Source organism: Pogona vitticeps, chromosome 13 (assembly GCF_051106095.1).
Source record: "Pogona vitticeps strain Pit_001003342236 chromosome 13, PviZW2.1, whole genome shotgun sequence".
NCBI lineage: Eukaryota > Metazoa > Chordata > Lepidosauria > Squamata > Agamidae > Pogona > Pogona vitticeps.
In genome coordinates, this window is record NC_135795.1 from 14002651 (window position 1) to 14020812 (window position 18162).

The 18162-nt window shown below is 41.9% G+C and overlaps 1 protein-coding gene across 3 annotated transcripts in view; it reads right to left on the bottom strand.

Moving 5' to 3' along the window:
* XYLT1 (xylosyltransferase 1) overlaps positions 1–18162 on the bottom strand; it is a 257453-nt gene that overhangs the window by 37522 nt on the left and 201769 nt on the right. For all 3 annotated transcript variants that reach the window (XM_020802967.3, XM_078381244.1, XM_078381245.1), the window contains one exon: positions 16960–17040. In XM_020802967.3, coding sequence (XP_020658626.3) covers positions 16960–17040 — 81 coding nt within the window. The remainder of the gene's footprint in view (positions 1–16959; positions 17041–18162) is intronic.

Here is an 18162-nt window from a genome sequence, read left to right on the forward strand (position 1 = left end):
CTTGAACCTCCACTTTTCTCGTTTGTTTGTTTGCTTCACTTCCTGTGTTTGTTAGTCTCTCTCTCTCCCTCCCCTTTCCTGACCTACAACCATGCAGGAATCATGGAGGGGTCTCTTCCATATGTTGAAACCCCATTTCCCCTTTTGTTCTGATGACTGCAACTATAGACAGTAACTATAAATAAAAATACAAATTTTAAAAACTTTATATGTTTCCAAGTGATTTTTAACATGTAAAGTGCTAGTCACTGTGTAAAGGGGTGGGCTACTGAGACTTAAGCTCACACACCTTATCTGTGAAATTGTTTTTGCACTTGATGCTCAGCAGGAATTAACCAATTTCTCCAATAGATTCGCGAAAGTTTTCACGGCCGAGACCTAATGGTTGTTGTGGCTTTTTCGGGCTCTTTGGCCGTGTTCTGAAGGACACAGCCAAAGAGCCCGAAAAACCCACAACAACCATTCTCCAATAGAGTTGACCATATTTAAAGCCAACAGCCAACAGATAGGTGTGTTGAAAGATTTTGTGGTATGAGATAACATTACTGGTAAATAAGAGAAGTTTGTCCTCTTCTGCTCCAATCCTGCCTTTGTGCACTTTTCCCAACTGATCTCTATTCTCTAGTACTGTATGTATTTTGGGATCCATTTCAATGGCTGGATCCAACATAGTGGTTTGCTTAAAAAGAAAAACGACCCCCTTCCCCACAACACACAATAATTTTGCAAGAGGGAGAGATGGAACAGAGAAACCTCGTAACTAATCCTGGATTCTGGAAAAATGTATATTTGTGAGTCTGGATCTTTTTGACTCTTGCTTCCTTGTTCTCATGGTACAATGGCACTAAAATGCCACAGAAGCTGCACAGCATTAAACAACAATTCTCAATCCAAACCAAGAAAAAAAATAAGCCAAGAGAGTCAGAAAAATCACATGAACTTAGGAAAAAAAATTAGACAAAATGATGCAAAATTAATGTCATCTGATGTTGGGGAAGCTTCTTATAAAATTAGTGCACAACCTGGTTGTTAAGGTGGAACAAATGCTGTATCTTGATCTTTCATGCAATGATTATGTCCCACATTGTCTCAGTTAAAGCACTGGCATTTGGACCCTATGAGCCCTAATTCCACCACACCAGTGGCCAAACAATCATGAGTCCATTTAGCCAAGTATTTTCTGCTGTCGTTGACAGCAACTCTACATAGTATCAGGCAGAGGGGTTGCCCATCACCTGCTTACCTAAAGCTTTTAACTGGAGACACATGAGGTTGACCATCTGGGTGCAAACAGTCAAAGGATGCTTCTAAAACTGTACATAAAGGGGCTATTTGGGAAAGGTATTTCTCCACTATCATTTGATAACTATCCGTAGAAAGGGAGAGGACACTAAGAACATTGGATGGAGGGCACCCCATGATCTGTAACTAACCTTATTCCAATCAGAGCTTTGGACAAGAATACTGTACATAGAATTCCCAATCAACATGGCTTCTGGCCACACTGAATGGGGGATTCTGGGAACTGTAGTCCCAAAAGTCACAGTTCTAAAGGTCTGGTCCTATGGGCTTTTGGAAGACAGTACCAATGCTTGACAAATTCTTTACTTTTGTAAAAGAGCTAAATGTGAGAGTAAGATTTGGAACAGTGTTCTACAAAACAAGAGCAAACAGAAGGAACAGTCTCTTGACTGGATGGTGGGGAGTAGCACGGAGCTCACTTATGTCAGATCAAAGCCATCAAACCCTGTTTAATTAGATGCTTCTGCAGTTGGGAAACAGAAGGGAATTATTTCATCACAAGTACCAAATGCATCACAGATTTATATCGTAAATTGGAACAAATTTCTCCCCCTCTCCTGCCCCTCTTGTGTACTACTGGCAGAATGACAGAAAATTATAACAATTATAAAAAATACAGAAAGCATAAAAATGTCCAACAAAGAAACAGCAAGAGATGAATTGTGTGCAGCAGGTACAATCTGAGAGCATTAAATATGATTATACATAAAATCAGGTTATAAATGTTTATGACTTTCATTGAACACCTAACACTACATGTGGCAGAGGGTGATAGCCACACATCTCTTGGGAACTGGTGGCCAAAATTTATCCAAACCAAATTAAGATAGTGCTGAAACATGCTGTGGTGGTCGCCCAGGACATGAATATTCATATGCTATTTGCATAGACCAATGGGAGTGCTGGAGGGGCAGAGTCACGAGGTATAATACAGCGGTCCCCAACCTTGCACGCGCTCTCGGGTGCATGTGCGTTCTCTCAGACGCATACGTGAAGCGCTCAGGCTCATGAGTGAAGGGGTGGGGGAACGCTCATGCCAGTGCTGGCACACATACACAAAGCAGCTGTGGGGAGGGGAGTATGTGCTGGGGGGCAGGAAGTCTCCACGGCCTGGTCTGGCTTAGACCACAGACTGGCTGCCGATCGGGGGTTGACGATCTTTGGTATAAGAGACTCCGTTGTTCGGCGGAACAAGCAGGAGCCATGTGCGGATCGTGACACACGCCCTCCCCCCAGCACTCTAATTTATAGCCCTAAGGAGGAGGAGAAGGGGAAAGTGTCCTTTTCTTCAGACCTGGTTCCCATCAATTGAATCTGCTGGTTCAGGAGCAGGTATCAGACTGCACCGTAGCCAGAAAACAGCTCAGAAATCATCTCTCTTGGGAAAAGACTTTGTTAAGTCCCATGAACCTGCATCTAACTTAAGGTGACCCTAACAGCTGGATAGCTCAGTGGTTTAGGCATCTGGCTGCAGAGCCAGAATCTGAGAGTTTGAATCCCCACTGTGTCTCCTGCAAAGAGAGCCAGCCTGGGTGGCCTTGGGCAAGCGGCACAGTCCCAGGAAACCCTCAGAAGAATGGAAAGGTAAACCAATGCTCCGTATTCTCTACCTTCAAACCCCTGAAAAGGGTTGCCATTAAGTCAGGATTGACTTGACTGCCCATGAGCCTTCTTCTTCTTAGATCCAGGTACTATTGCAGATTAAATTTCCTAGAATGGAACTGCTTCCAATTCCTCCTCTGTACCAGCACATGCTATCTGGAGGGCATGTTTGAGTTTGGAAAATTACTTTAAAAAGTAGTCAGTTATGATTAACTACTGCTATACGTTTTCAACAGTGGTGCTTCAGTTTCCTGTTTTTCAAAAGTAGATGCTTCACTGAATACCAGAAGCCTCCAGCCTGTGGTAAAACCACAGAGTCACCTACCCACCTTGCCACTGGCTCCACTTGCTTTCAAGCTTTAATTACACTGGAGGAGACACACCTCCACGATATGGATAACAGCTTCTGCTTTTTCACTGATGTGCTTTGAAAATGCTTGTAGTATGGTTGCTTCAAAACTATAACCTGTTCAACAGAGTTTTAATATATAACAGCAAAAAACCTAGTATTTATATGCATGCCGAAGGAATCACAGAAGTTGCTGTACCTATTTCTAGTTAACTGACTAGATGCTGCTGTGTTTATACTTTGCATGCAATCATGCACACCACTGACATGCTAATGGCAATTCAATAATTAGACACAGCAACTTTAATGATTCCTCTTGTGCTCCCATAAAGGTATAGTAGGATTCTGGCCAATCATATGGTGTTTTCAGGTTGTATCTATTTTTTTTTATTATGCTGAGAGCCATTTTAAGTCCAGACTTGGAGGAAAGAAAAATATAGATCAAATAAATAAATAAGTGTGTGGAAAATAAAGACATAGTAAATATTCAGTTTTTCTAATTATGGATGAAAAAGATGTTTTTGTTCTAGTGAGATATTTCACAGAAAAATGTTAACTGCTGCACTCTATTTCACCTCTGCACATGAGTGACCCCCCCTCCCCCAGGACTGTACCATCAGCAGCTGCCTTAACAAAAACCTTGTGACTTTTTTTTTTTTGCAAAACCCAGTATCTACACAATATGAGGGGGGTGTTTGTTTTTGCTCCAAATATTAGTCTTTTGCACAGACACTGCCACAATCCCACCCACCCCCATATTGAAATCTGAAAAATAAGCAAATATTTGTGTCATCTTGCCTAGTGGGGAGAATTTTATCTGTAGTTTTTTCCCCCTATGCCTACTAGTGCAGGGGAGGGAGAGGCATGCCCTCAAGGGTCAAAATGAGGTTCCCCATCTCCGCCCCAGATGCTGGAAAAGAACAAGAATTGTCCTTCAAGGTACTGTCCAGGTCCCAGTTCCAATTGAGTAACCTCAGCCATGAGGCTCATCACAGCTGACTGCAGCTTGGCAAAGCCTAAAAAGAAAACCAAACAAAGAGGGGGGGGGGAACCCCTCCCTGAAATTCCACTCTGATACGTATCCTCCATTGAAAGGAACATAACAAGGGAAACGAATTCTGCTCTGTCCACTGAAGATTAAATATTCATCTTCTAACATGAATCATTATAATGTTCTGCAATAAAGTTTAAATGGATTTTCAAATTAAAAAGGTTGCCAGAGTATACCCCCCCTCCACTTTTTCCTTTCTTCTTAGCAATTAACAACAAACAGATTTGTTGGGAGTATTTACTAACAAACCATTTGTCATCCTTAGTTTTAACTTATGGTTTGAACAGCCCCGTCCTTCAGAGAGCAAAGAGGTTGTTTTCAATGCCATGAAAAAGGTACATTTCACTCCCTTTCCATTCCTTGTGTAGAAGAGCCAGTTGTGCTGCTATGTGAGGACCCTGATGAGTTTCTTCCGATGTTGTTGATGTGGGGGAATGACAGGCGTTTCTCATTTGTGCATTAAATTCTGCCCCAACATGGCCATATTGACTGTAACAAAATAACCACAGTGACTCTGGCTAATCTCTATTTAGCTCCACCTCCTAACAAGATGCTTGTGTAGCACCATCTGTAATTTTCCAGATGTAAATACAGCAGCCTTTTTAAAACCACAGAGTCACAAATGTTATGACTGCAAACAGTGCCCCATCATTACTGAAGTACTCAGAAGGTACTTCCATTGTAGACTTGTAAGTTGCTTGATACAACTTGAACTGTGATGCTTCCATCTACGTAATTCTGAGACTCCTCATGTGCTGAGGGACTTAAGAGTTCTCTGCTAAAGGGCTGTAGGGCAGTCCCCTGAACTGTAGCAGGAAATTCTAAACACCTCAGCAAACTACAAATCGCAGGATACTAACTGTAAGTAAAGGTAAAGGTTCTCCTTGACATTTAGTCCAGTCGTGCCCGACTCTAGGGCACGGTGCTCATCCCCGTTTCCAAGCCATAGAGCCAGTGTTTGTCCAAAGACAGTTTCCGTGGTCACATGGCCAGCATGACTAGACACGGAATGCCATTACCTTCCCACTGTGGTGGTACCAATTTATCTACAGTGGTGCCCCACATAGCGACGATAATCCGTGCAGCAAAAATTGCTGCAAAGCGATTTCGTCACTATGCGATTTTAAAAAGCCCATAGGAATGCATTGAAACCCCCTCAATGCGTTCCTATGGGCTTAAAATTCACCTTAATGCGAAAATCCTCCATACGGCTGCCATTTTCACTGCCCGGTAAGCGAGGAATCAGCACGAAAACACAGCAGGTGGCCATTTTGTTTACCCGGTAGCCATTTTGGAACAACCGATCAGCTGTTAAAAAATCATTGCTTTGTGATGATCGGTAAGCGAAACAGGATCATCGCAAAGCGATTTTTCCCCATAGGGAACATCGCAATGCGATCGCAAAAGCAATCGCAAAATCTTCGTCACTATGCAGTTTCGTCATTAAACGGGGCACTCATTAAGCGAGGCACCATTGTATTTGCATTTACATGCTTTCGAACTGCTAGGTTGACAGGAGCTGGGAGAAGTGACGGGAGCTCACTCCGTTGTGTGGATTCAATCTTATGACTGCTGGTCTTCTGACCCTGCAGCACAGAGGCTTCTGCGATTTAACCCGCAGCGCCTGTAACTAATAGCGAAAACAATTATCCAATTCCTATGATTGTGTCATGCAGATATACTCTTAGCTGTACAGCTGCTACGTGGAAACATTTATTTGGAACAGAATATTTTATTTGGCTGGACAGCTCAGTGGATTGGAGCATCTGTCTGTAGAGACAGAGGTTAGGAGTTCAATTCTCCACTGTAACTTAAAGGAAAAGAGTTCTCATGTGGGTCCCTGGGCAAGCGATATGGTCCCACAGCACTCCCAGAAGAAGAGAATGGTAAACCACTTCTGAGTACTGTACACTTGAGAAACCCTGGAAACAGTCACCATTGGTCAGAATTAACTTGATGGCATGTGACTATGATACCTTTCAGGGTATCCGAATCATACTGTGAAGCTCATGCCTGGTTAAACATCTTGCCACTTTATGCTGAGTGAATTAAGTTTTAAGTTTCGAAACAGTATTCCGACACAACTGTGGTCATGCAATATGGATATTACTGGGATGCAGTAGTGTGCAGAGAAATTCCATTTTAACAACAAAAAAGGCACAGCAGGCCATGTCAGCTGAAGGTAGTTAAAAAGTGGCATAAGCCAGCTGTTATTTGGGTGGTTCATTCATGGAACTAGAGCAAAGAGCACTTACGGATCTATGGATCTAATCCTTCAGTGCAGGGCTGGTGGGATACCCGTCAGTTGATGAAGATAGATATATGTAGCACTCTCCATACCATAGGGTCATGCTGAATAGTCCCGCTCCCCCTTGCAGATAGGAGCTCTAGATGTGTCCATCAATATGCCATGACCAGGCACAAGGCAGACAGTGGAACTCATAGAAAAATGGAGTTGGATGGAGCCTATATAGGACATTCAAAACCAACTCCCTGCTCAAGGTAGGACTCCAAATCAAAGTATATTTGACAGATAGTATGCCAGCCATAGAGACTGGCGAAACGTTAGGAAGAACAACCTTCAGAACATGGCCAAACAGCCTGAAAAACCCACAACAACCATTAGATCCCGGACGTGAAAGCCTTCGCGAATACATACGTCATATTCATTGCTTCATATTTGTTGGCATCTCTGAACCCCAAGAATATGAAGCAACAAATATCTTCATTTCTAAAGGCTAAACATGCCCAATTCTTTCAGTCTTTTCCCATAAGGCTTGGCTTCCAGTCCCCTGATCATCCTTGTTGCCCTCCTCTGAAACTGTTCCAATTTGTTGCCATTCTGCTTAAAGTGCAGTGTCCAGAACTGAACACAGCACTGAAGATGAGACTTAAGTAGTGCCGAATAGAGATTTGGAGACTATCCTTCTGTTTATGCAGCCTAAAATCATCGTTTAGTCGTTTAGTCGTGTCCGACTCTTCCTAAAATAGCATTTGCCTTTTTTGCAATCACATCACACTGGTGGCTCATATTCAAGTTGTGATCTACAACAATTAAAGGATTCTACTAACTCATAGTAATACTGAGCCAAGTATTCTCCATCTTGTAATTGTGCATTTGGTTTCTTTTTCTGATGTGCAGTACTTTGCCCTTATCCCTGTTGAATTGCATTCTGTTTTTTTCAACCCAGTGCTCAAGTCTATCTAGATCATTTTGAATTTTGTTTCTGTCTTCCAGGGTATTAGCTGTTCCACCAAATGTTGTGTCATCTGCAGATTTGATCAGCACCCCCTGCACCCTCTCATCCAAAACATAAATAAAAATGGTTGTTCTGGGTTTTTTGGGCTCTTTGGCCGTGTTCTGAAGGTTGTCCTTCCTGATGTTTCGCCAGTCTCTGTGGCTGGCATCTTCAGAGGACAGCAACCTGTGCTCTCAACCTGTCCTCTGAAGATGCCGGCCACAGAGACTGGCGAAACGTCAGGAAGAACAACCTTCAGAACACATCCAAAGAGCCCGAAAAACCCACAACAACCATCAGATCCCAGCCGTGAAAGCCTTCACGAATATATAAATAAAAATGTTGAAGGGCATGACTGAAAAATCAAAGCTTGCCAAGTGGCACTTTATAATCTGTTTCAGAAGTTTCTCAGTGATTGATGTCAGGGCAAGGGGTGGAACAACATTCACCCATCTTCCACGATTTCAAGAAAATAATAGAAAATAATAGTTCCATGAGTTCTGAAGCCAGTTCCCTCAATACTCTTAGATGCAGTTCACCAGGGTTTGGAGACCTGAACTCATTCAAAGTAATAAGATTCTTTGGCTATTTTTAAAAATCAATCCCAAGCTGCAATCCTCTTCCCTCGATTTGTGCCTCACATTTGCCTAGAGGGTCATAGACTGTCTTTTGGGGAAAGACTGAGCAAAATGGTGTGTTGTTTGCTATGTGCAGCAGGGCTGTGGGCCGCCCGCGGAGTTCCTTGAGCAGTTGATACAAGTGGCTCCAGCGTCATGGGGCAGTGAATCTGATCTGTGTTTACATCTAATGTCTATTGATGTTATCCAAGGTGCTGAACTCTGGCTCCAAAACAGATTCAGTAGATTTGATGCCTCCTTTAAAGTTCAGACTAAAATCAGGACCCTCCCACAAAACTAGACAAATGATTACTCCCTCACTCATTTTCCCTAATTCGTATTTTTCCACCTAACTTCGCAGCTGGAATTGTTCTTAGTCCTTTTTGGGGGGGGGGGGGAGGAGGTAAACCTATTTTCATTTCTAGCAGCAATCTTCAAAATCCCATTCATTAACTAGAGTAGAGTGAAACATCAAGAAAGGGTACCTTGCAAGAAGCAGAAAAAATATTTTTAATGGCAGCCCAAATGATTTGTGTAAAGCAATGAAGAATAACTGAATGTTCACCACAAGGTATACATATTCCTAAGTGCCATGCTTTTGTTTTGTTTTCTTTTTTTGAAGTAAGCCAATGTTTCATCTGATATACTGCTCTTGCAATTACTGCATTATGCTTTTTAGATGCAATAAGTTTGTACATTTTGAGAAGCCTCCAAATTAAATTAAGTAAAATGAGTGGCAGTATAAAATTTCAAAGAGCCCAGAAATAAAATAGAACAAAACAACCCAAAACATATATGTGCGCACAACACAAACACACACGGAACAGCAGCCCAACACTAGACAGAACCATAATGCTTCAGAAAGGCATGAGAGGTTAAAACGCTTGGCTACAGCGATAATAAATTGTGCTTTATGTGGAGAACATGGCAGTGCTGGGCATTAAATGGGTGATTCATCGTTATGGTAATGCACAAGCATTTACTGGAGATGCCATTCAGTCCAGCAGCTTGATTAAGTGCCCGGAAACAGTGTAACACAGCTGACCCCACAAAGGTGTTTCCACACCTCAACTCTTCCGTGGTGCTGAGGCACCACTTCCGATCAATTATCTGTAAACTTAATTTAAATAAGGAAGCTCATTAGGAATGCCTGAGGAATTGTTCTGATTTCTTTTAAAGGCTCTGATAATAACTGACTTGGTTCCAGGCTGGCTAAAAGCTGTTGGAGCCCTGCTATGACTGTAGAGATGCAGGGAGGCAGCTGTTTCACACAGTGGACTGGGGACATCAGGATAGGCCATGAAAATTGTTTTACTGTTGTATATTTTACTGCCAGGGAGATGGAGAGGGCCTGTAAGATTTTGTGCCCCAGGAACAGCTTTGAGGGGTGAGGGTGGCATGTATATGTGTCTAAACCAGACATTCAGTGATAAATTACCCATGACCTCTGCCCATCCATTGCCGAAATAACTTGGCTGATTTTACATATTTTGTATCATAATCTGCAGGGAGATAAAGGGGGGGGGGCTTTCATTCTCTGTGTCAGACAGCAAAATCTCTTGAGGTGGATCTGGCCCTGCCTGATCCTTACCTCCTGGTCAAATGTGTGGGTCTGAACATCACACAGCTCATTGTGCGACCAATCTCACCAGCAGAATCAAACTGGGCATGCAAGGGAAGTCTGCTGGAGGGACTCCACAATGGCCATCCCATAATAGTATAACACAACAGGATACGGGCATTCACTTGTTTTAACTACAACTTCAGGAATAGTCCTGCCTGCATGGCTTGTTGAGAGGCGAATTCTGGGAACTGTAGTCCCCAAAAGTAACTTTTTCAAACTTTGGGAGAGGGGAAAATATTAAACTTAGGAAAGCATTCAATAAGTTTTTTTGTGCCTGTGTGCGCGCGAAAAATACTAGAACTTGTAATAGCAAATGCTAGTTGTGCTCGGTCTTTGAACTTGCAATTCTCTTCAGATTTAACAACAAACCTCATTCACAGCATGAATATGTTATCCCCCACCTGACATGGTGACAGTTTCTTACACATTGCCTTTTCCTGTCAAGAAAAATGTAATCTTCTCCTCCTTTGGTGTTTTAAAAAGAACTCACTAGGCCGGTGTATGTGCCTCTTCATGGATGTGTTGCGTCATAACAGTGTACAAACCAGAGGGTGCTTATGCTGCTTTCAGATAATAAGAACAAAAAATAATAACCCAAGGCAGTGAAGATGAGAAGGAAAAAAAGGAGCACCAAGGACCGATTCCAGGTTTGAGTGGCCCTGGGCTAAGAGATGCTCTTGTGAGTCTCCTCCTCTGGTCCTAACAAAGCGCCACAGATTGCTGGAAGATAACAGCAAGCTGTGGATGGAGCCTGCCTTGTGACCTGGTCTCGTGCCTTGAGGTGGGGCGGAAGATGCTCACACTGTCAGGACTGAAGGAAGATTCAACTGCCAGACCAGACATGTTTCACACGTGGCATGCAAAGCAGTGGCATTTTTCTTTTTCTTAAAATCTTGCTGCAGTTTATTCAAGGCTGGGCCCAAGCTTCCGAGCCCATGTCCTCTCCAATGGCCACATCACTTCAGAACTCTGCATCTCAGGTGCGGTTTCTGAAAGATGCTTTTATACTCACACTGTATGTCAATTTGGTCCTGCATTGTCAGCTCTGACTGGTAGCAACCTTTGTGGGCTTAAAACAACAGCCTTTCTTTCTAAGCCCTACCTGGAGCTGCTGGGGTTTCAACTTGGGACATCCTGGTCACACGTGCAGCAACACTCAGCTACAACCCTGACCAAAGAAGTACAGCTTCATTCTCTCCCCCCCCCTTCTCTCCTGCAGCTGCTCTGGCACAATCCCAGCAACAAGCAGTGACCCCAGAAAATAGCAACGACTATTTTTGTGAAGCAAGGCTGGACCACCACCCTTCTTCGTGTGATTATTTGACACTAAGCTCAACTAGAAGACATAGAGTGGTGCCTCGACTTATGAACCTCCCGACATACAGTACGAGTTACGACCAGCTCCGGCTGCACAATTTTGCTTTTACTTGCAACCAGAGCTTCGAGTTATGAACAGAAAAAAAAGGCAGGGAAAAAGGCGGGGAATTCAAATTGCTAACTGTTGGTGGTGAAGAGGCAGCTTCTTTGTAGCTCTTTCGCCCCAGCAGTTAGAGAGTGTGCAATTGGAGGAGGCTTTGGACTGCCTGGTAAAGTAAGGTGCTGCTTTCTGCTTTTTAAAAACTGTTCTGGGTGGGTTTTGCAGTGTGGTTTTGGGCTGGGGGGGTTATGTTTCTGTGCTGTGATGGGTCTTGCAGTCTTTGTTTTTTGGGTTTTTTCCTCATTTCCAATGGGTCTTGCAGGGTGTTTTTTGCTTTTTGCCCCGCCCATTTACAAAGGGTCTTCCACAGTTTGTTTGCTTTTTGGGTTTCCCCCCATTTCTGATGGGTCTTGCATGGTTTGTTTGCTTTTTGCTTTGCTTTTTTTGCATTTCCGAAGGATCTTGCAGAATTTGTTTGCGTTCTGCTTTACTTTTTTGCATTTCCAATGGGTCTTGCAGTGTTTTTTTTTTTTGTGATTTTTTTCTTCGGCCAGAATGGATTAATTGCATTTCAATGCATTCCTATGGGAAATGGTGCTTTGCCTTATGATAATTTCGAGTTACAACCGGAGTTCCGGAACCAATTAAATTCGTAAGTTGAGGCACCACTGTACTCTACCATTTTCCACAGCTACTTAAAGACCAGGTTTTTAGAAGAAGGTATTTTCTCTCCCTCCTTATTAACCTGATTAGTGTTTAGGCATGGCTTGAGAAGAGCTGTGCTGGATCAGACTCTGTCGCTGATATAGCTGAGCACCCTGTTTCCCACAGCAGCTGATCACCTGCCCCTGGAACAATCTCCACAAGGCACATGAAAATAATAGCTCTTTCCCTCTGGACTTGCCAACAGCAGCTGGATTCAGCTACTTTCTGGAGAATAATCAGGTTCAGTGGCTGGAGGGTCCTAGGAACTCTAGTGCAAAAAAGAAAAAAAGAAAAAAAGAATGCACCAAAGTCCTGATCTGAACATGGAGGGTAAGCATGACGATGGCTTCAATGCCACTGCCACTGGCGAGTGGAATGTGCAGGAAAAGCTTGCTGCATATTCTCTGTGGATGGCCTCCCGCATCCCTAGCCCTTCTTTAGTTTCTCCTTTTTAATGTCCTTTCTTGCTCTCCAACTCACTTCTCAAGAGTTTGGAATTAAATAATTCCACATTATTTAATGTCAACATCTTATATCTGACTGGTCAGTTTGCAATTAATTCCTTTCTCCTTGCAATGACTAAGAGATAATTAAGTTAATGTTGCTGTTAAAACAAAGGGAAATGGCACGCATCCCATTTGGAGGGCAACAGGGCAAGGAAGAATGGGCTGACATCAGAGCACCAGGGGCTCTTCCCATCTACTGTATCCTCATTTTCAAACTTCAGTCAGGCAAGATGTTACTAGAAAGACACCTCTGATCTCTTTTATCACATGGTTACTGGTTTGCTTGCAATTAACTACAAAAGAGCTTGATCAAAACAATTCAAGGCACAGTGAGAAGACTCATTCTGAATAAATAATACATAGATAGATATCATAAATCAGTGCACCTCATCTAGTTTAGCAGCATCTTGAGATGCAATTAACTGTTTATGCATTCTGATGGAAGAATCACCAATAAAGCCCCCAGTGATTATTCCTCTGATGAAAGGCCAAGTAGCACATTAGCACATTTTTATTATTAAATTAATCAGCAGATCTGTGGATTTAATTCATCTAAATCATTCCAGTCCCAGCTGAGGTTCGCCTTCTTAGGCTCAGCTTTACAGCACAGCTGTCATAACTCATTCTCTTGTTTTTATTTTGTCAGCCACAGGCTCTGAGGAGCAGCCCATCGGGTGATTCAGAGCTGAACAGAAGGCATCTCCCTGACCTTTTCTTATTGCTTTTCCAATTTAACTCTGCTGGCGGATGGGGAGGGCAGCTAATGCACAGCCTTGCCAGTCTGAATGAAGCCATGAATTTCCAAACTGAGAAGAATCTGCTTGGTAAACGGTGTAGGTATTTAACCAGCTTCCTACTTCTAGAACACTCGCCTGTTTTTGCAATATCCATAGGCAAGAATCTAAGTGGTCTGACCATGACAATGGGGTCACAACCAGCCCCTCCACATCCAAACCACCATCTTCCAGTCCTGTTGAGAAAACCAAGTCCAAGGTATGGGCCTTCTCATGCGTCGGGCCGATGACCCATTGAGACAGCACCATGGTTGTCATGGCGGCCATGAAGTCCTGAGCTGCCCCAGTCAAGGCAGCCTCGGCATGGATGTTGAGGTCTCCCAGCACCAACAGCCTGGGAGTTCTCAACACCAGGTCCGAGACTACCTCCGTCAGCTCAGGCAGAGAGACTGTTGGTACGCAGCAGGGTGGGCGGTACACCAGCAGAGGAATGAATACTGACAGAAAAGCCAGATCAGTTTGGAGCGTTAAAATAATATGGGAGGCAGAATCAGGAAAAATAGATAAAGAGGAATGGAAAAATGTATAGAATAGAAGGGTTTTTAAAAACATGTCAGAATAAAAGAGAATGGTTATAAAACAACGTGGGGATGGTAGTTAACGCTGATAAAATTAAACGGAACAGTTTCTAAATATTTCAAGATGTGCTGGAGATGCAATCAAGAATTAGGTACATATCTGCACTTATGGTGGTAATGTGAGGAATACAAAGGGCTTGGAGGGACATTTTTAAAGATATTAGAGAAGTACCAGAAGTCAGTATTGAAGCATAATCAAGAATAGCATTATTATTGTTAATAGGTAATCATAATGTAAATAACTCGAAGAAAGATACGATTGTAAATATAACAACTGCTCAATATTTTATAGCAGAAAACTGGAAAAAGAACTGGATTTTTCAACCACATGAACAGTATAATGAAATCTGGAATACTGCTATTAACAATAAAGTGACATCTGAAATTAAGTGTAAAAAAGAGTGATAAAGATTAATAAATTTAATGAGATATGGGGTGACTTTATAAATGCTGTATTTAATAAAGAAAAAGGGCAAAAGCAAAATTAAGAATATTTGTATTTGTGGAAGGGATAAGTGGTCTTTTAAAAGATGGAGGAAATGTGTGTATGCATGTATGTACAGTGGTCCCTCGCTTAACAAGGTTAATTCGTTTCAGCGAAATCGCTGTAGAGAGAAAACGCCGTAAAGCAAAATAAAAAAGCCCATTGAAATGCATTGAAAACCGTTCAATGTGTTCCAATGGGCTGAAAAATCATCATCCAGCACAGATCCTCCATAGGGGCAGCCATTTCCCATGCCTGTGCAGCGAGGAATCCATCCCTAAGCACAGCGATCAGACATTTTCTTCAGCCGGCGGCCATTTTGAAACCTGACGATCAGCTGTTTTTGATCATCGTAAAGCAAAAATCGGTTCCTGAATCAGGGAACTGATCATCATTAAACGAAAAAAACCATTGTAATCATCGTTTTGCGATCGCAAAAGCGATCGCAAAAACCTCACTGTCAAGCGGATTCATTGTTAAATGGGGTAATTGTAAAGCGGGGCACAACTGTACAGCGGTGCCTTGCTTGATGATTACCTCGTTAGACAAGGAAATGTGTGTGTGTATGTACTGTATTAATGGATGGTCCCTGGGGTGAGGGGTGCACTATTGTTTTTGTGGGTTTTGTGGTGTGTTTTTTGTATGTAAACAAAGTTAACTTAATTTTTAAAAAGTAATAATTAAAAAAGAAAAACTTCAGTCATAGAGTAGTTGATCTCAGGAACTCCTTTTAGAAATCATATCGTGGAGGAAAAAAAATATAATGAACTTCTCATACTTCTGAGGAGACTCCATGGAAGAAAAGAAAATGGCAACACTGTCACCATAGTGACAGAAGCACTAAAATCTCTTCCTGCCCTGCATCCTCCTTGGATGGGCATGTTGGAAAAGGTGATAAAATCATTTTTAAATACACCACACTGCTTAAATGGGAGAATAAAAGGCGTGAGAAGAGCTTAATTTTTTGCTCAGCTCAGCTCAACTCAGTTCTGGAATAGTTTTTGCAACTATGGTTTAATCTAGTATGGAAACTTGACTTTTTTTGAACAATACCTCCCAGAACCTCACAGCCATGCTGATTGTGGGATTTTGGGAATGATAGTTCAAAACAATAAGAATTCTATTAACTTTTTGTGATAGTATAAGTGATGAGTTGCCTCAAGTTAACAAACCAGCATAGGCGTTTGCTATTTCATTCTGAGTCATGCAATTTGGAGTGCCATAAAACATGCCGATAACAGCAATTAAGATTTACACAAACAGCATAACTAATAGAATCTTGGCCAAAGTTTCAAAGTCTAAACTCTGGAATGGGGAAGTAATACATATAGCTACAGACTGGAGTTACAGCATAGCAAGTAGTTTAGTTACCTTAATCTAATTACTTTTGGGCAGCAACAATATCAGAATATGTGGGTGGCATGGGCACAAAGTTATATTTTAAAAATAGCATAATTAAAAGGGAATATATTTTTTCCCATCAATATAATGGTAATGTTTTAAAGTTATATGTCAAGTTTCTTTTAAAAGCCATTTTTGGAGGTACTGTGGCAGGACATCAAATTTATGCAATTCTTTCATCAATCCAAAGGTACTGTTCAAATAAGCAATGAAAATAAATTATAAAGCAATGAACAATGCAACAAGTTGCTTTTTAAAAACACTGTGATGCATAACAGTAATAAATTACTTTGTAAGCACTACAGTGAGTAACAGGACCTCTAAGTACCGTATTTTTCCATGTATAAGATAATCCCCCCACTTTTCTAACCCCAAATTAAGAAATCTTAACTTAGCTTTGAGTATTCAGTTTTTGGGTTCAGAACGGTCAGACGACTCCCTGTGGAGCACTGCCTACAGGCTCCACCTCCAACGAGGTGTGTTCCAATTGGTTTGTTCAGCATCAGCTGAAACCAGTTACATAAGGCTTGTGATTGGAGGAAGCCTATTTGCAGAGGCAAGGTATGGGCTATTTTGTTCTCTACTCAGTTTACTTCCGTGTATAAGACGACCCTCAATTTTTAGTCTAAAGATTTTAGACAAAGGTATTGTCTTATACACAGAAAGATATGGTATATCATACAGTGGTGTCTCACTTTATGATTGCCCTGCATTATGATGAAACCGCATTACGACGATCTTTTTGCAATCGCAAAACGATGGTCTGAATGGGTTTTTTTGGCTTTGGGATGATCGACTCCCTGCTTCAGGAACCGATTTTTTGCAAAACGACAATTTTCCTCCAGGTGATCGCGGTTCCAAAATGGCTGTCGGGTAAATAAAATGGCTCCCCATTGTTTTCTGGGACAGACTCCTCGCAAGACAGCCAGAAAAAATGGCCACCCTATGGAGGATCTTCGCTGGACAGTGAGTTTCCAGCCCACTGGAACGCACTGAAGGGGTTTCAATGCGTTTCAATGGGCTTTTTATTTTCACATTACGTTTTCGTTCTACAGCGATTTCGCTGGAACGAATTAATGGCGTAATGCGAGGCACCACTGTATATTCAAAGAGAATATTTTCAATAGGTTTCAGTGATCAGAATCTGTTAGCTCAACAATTTCTATTTTTTCTTGGGAAAAGTGAAATGGAAATCCTGTTATCTTAAGCACTGAAATGACCTGTGATTTACTCATTTAATATAGGGTAATAAAAACAGCACAGTTTTAATCATCCTACCAAACCTGTTACCTTGCATTGTCTCTTCCGTGAGACTTTAAGAAATTCATGTCTCGGTATCTTGATAGGAATGCAACGAGCTGGTCATTTGTCCTGTGAAGCAATTGGACAGGAGGAAAAAGCAGAAGACCAAAATTAACCCACAGATATCAATATTTTTATCATAGGGATATACATTCAGATTTGCAAACAGCCATTCACCTAAGTAAGTGAGGATACCCCCAGGTGACCTTTCATCTCCCTTTACATTCCTGAAAAGAAATATTCAGACTATATATACATCTTCAGTTTATACACCAAATCTTAAAGGCCTCTTGCTTCCACATCAATGCAATCTGGAAAATTACTGGAGAATATTTTTAAATGAATTGTATTTTGAAAATCATTAGGGATTTATATAAATGGATGTTCGCTTCATCTTTTAAGATGGTTCTCAGTTAATAATATTTTTATTTCACATTTGGAGTGGAATTTAATGGAGCAGTTTATCTACGGAAAAGAAATGGAGAAATCAATTTCATTAGTTTATTCATTTCACTCAGCTCTCAGCATCTCTGCCTCCAGAAACCAGAGTGCTGGTTGGTGCAAAGCACACACCAAGTGTAAAGCAGGCATATGTGTGCAAATTCTTTATGACTCCTCAGAGTCCTTGGAGGTAGCTGTCAGGAAAAGAGCAGGATTAAGAATGTTTTAAAAGCAACAAGGATACATGCACGTGTGTGTGTGTGTGTGCGCGCGCGCACACACACACACACACAAACACAAAGGAAAGGTTAGCGGCACATTAAGACTAACAGATTTATTGAGGCATCCAGAAGAGTTTTTGCTGTAATACATCTGTAATTCTTTAGCAGTGGTCCCCAACCTTGGGCTTCCAGATGTTCTTGGACTACAACTCCCAGAAGCCTACACTAACCACCTCTTCTGGCCAGGATTTCTGGGAGTTGAAGTCCAAGAACATCTGGAGGCCCAAGGTTGAAGACCACTGCATTTTAAGGCACCACAAGAGTCTTTCTCTTTCTGTATATTTAGAATTTAAAATCAACACTTCCTCTTCCTGGGCTTCTTCAACTCTTCAGTAAAAGTAAAGGGGAAATAATCCATTTCCTTGAAACTCAGTTTGGGACTTCCAGAACAAACCACAGCCCAAAGGGGCCTATAAAAAGTGCTGCTGACATCAGGCTCCAGGGAACACCCAGATTTGCAGAATGACTT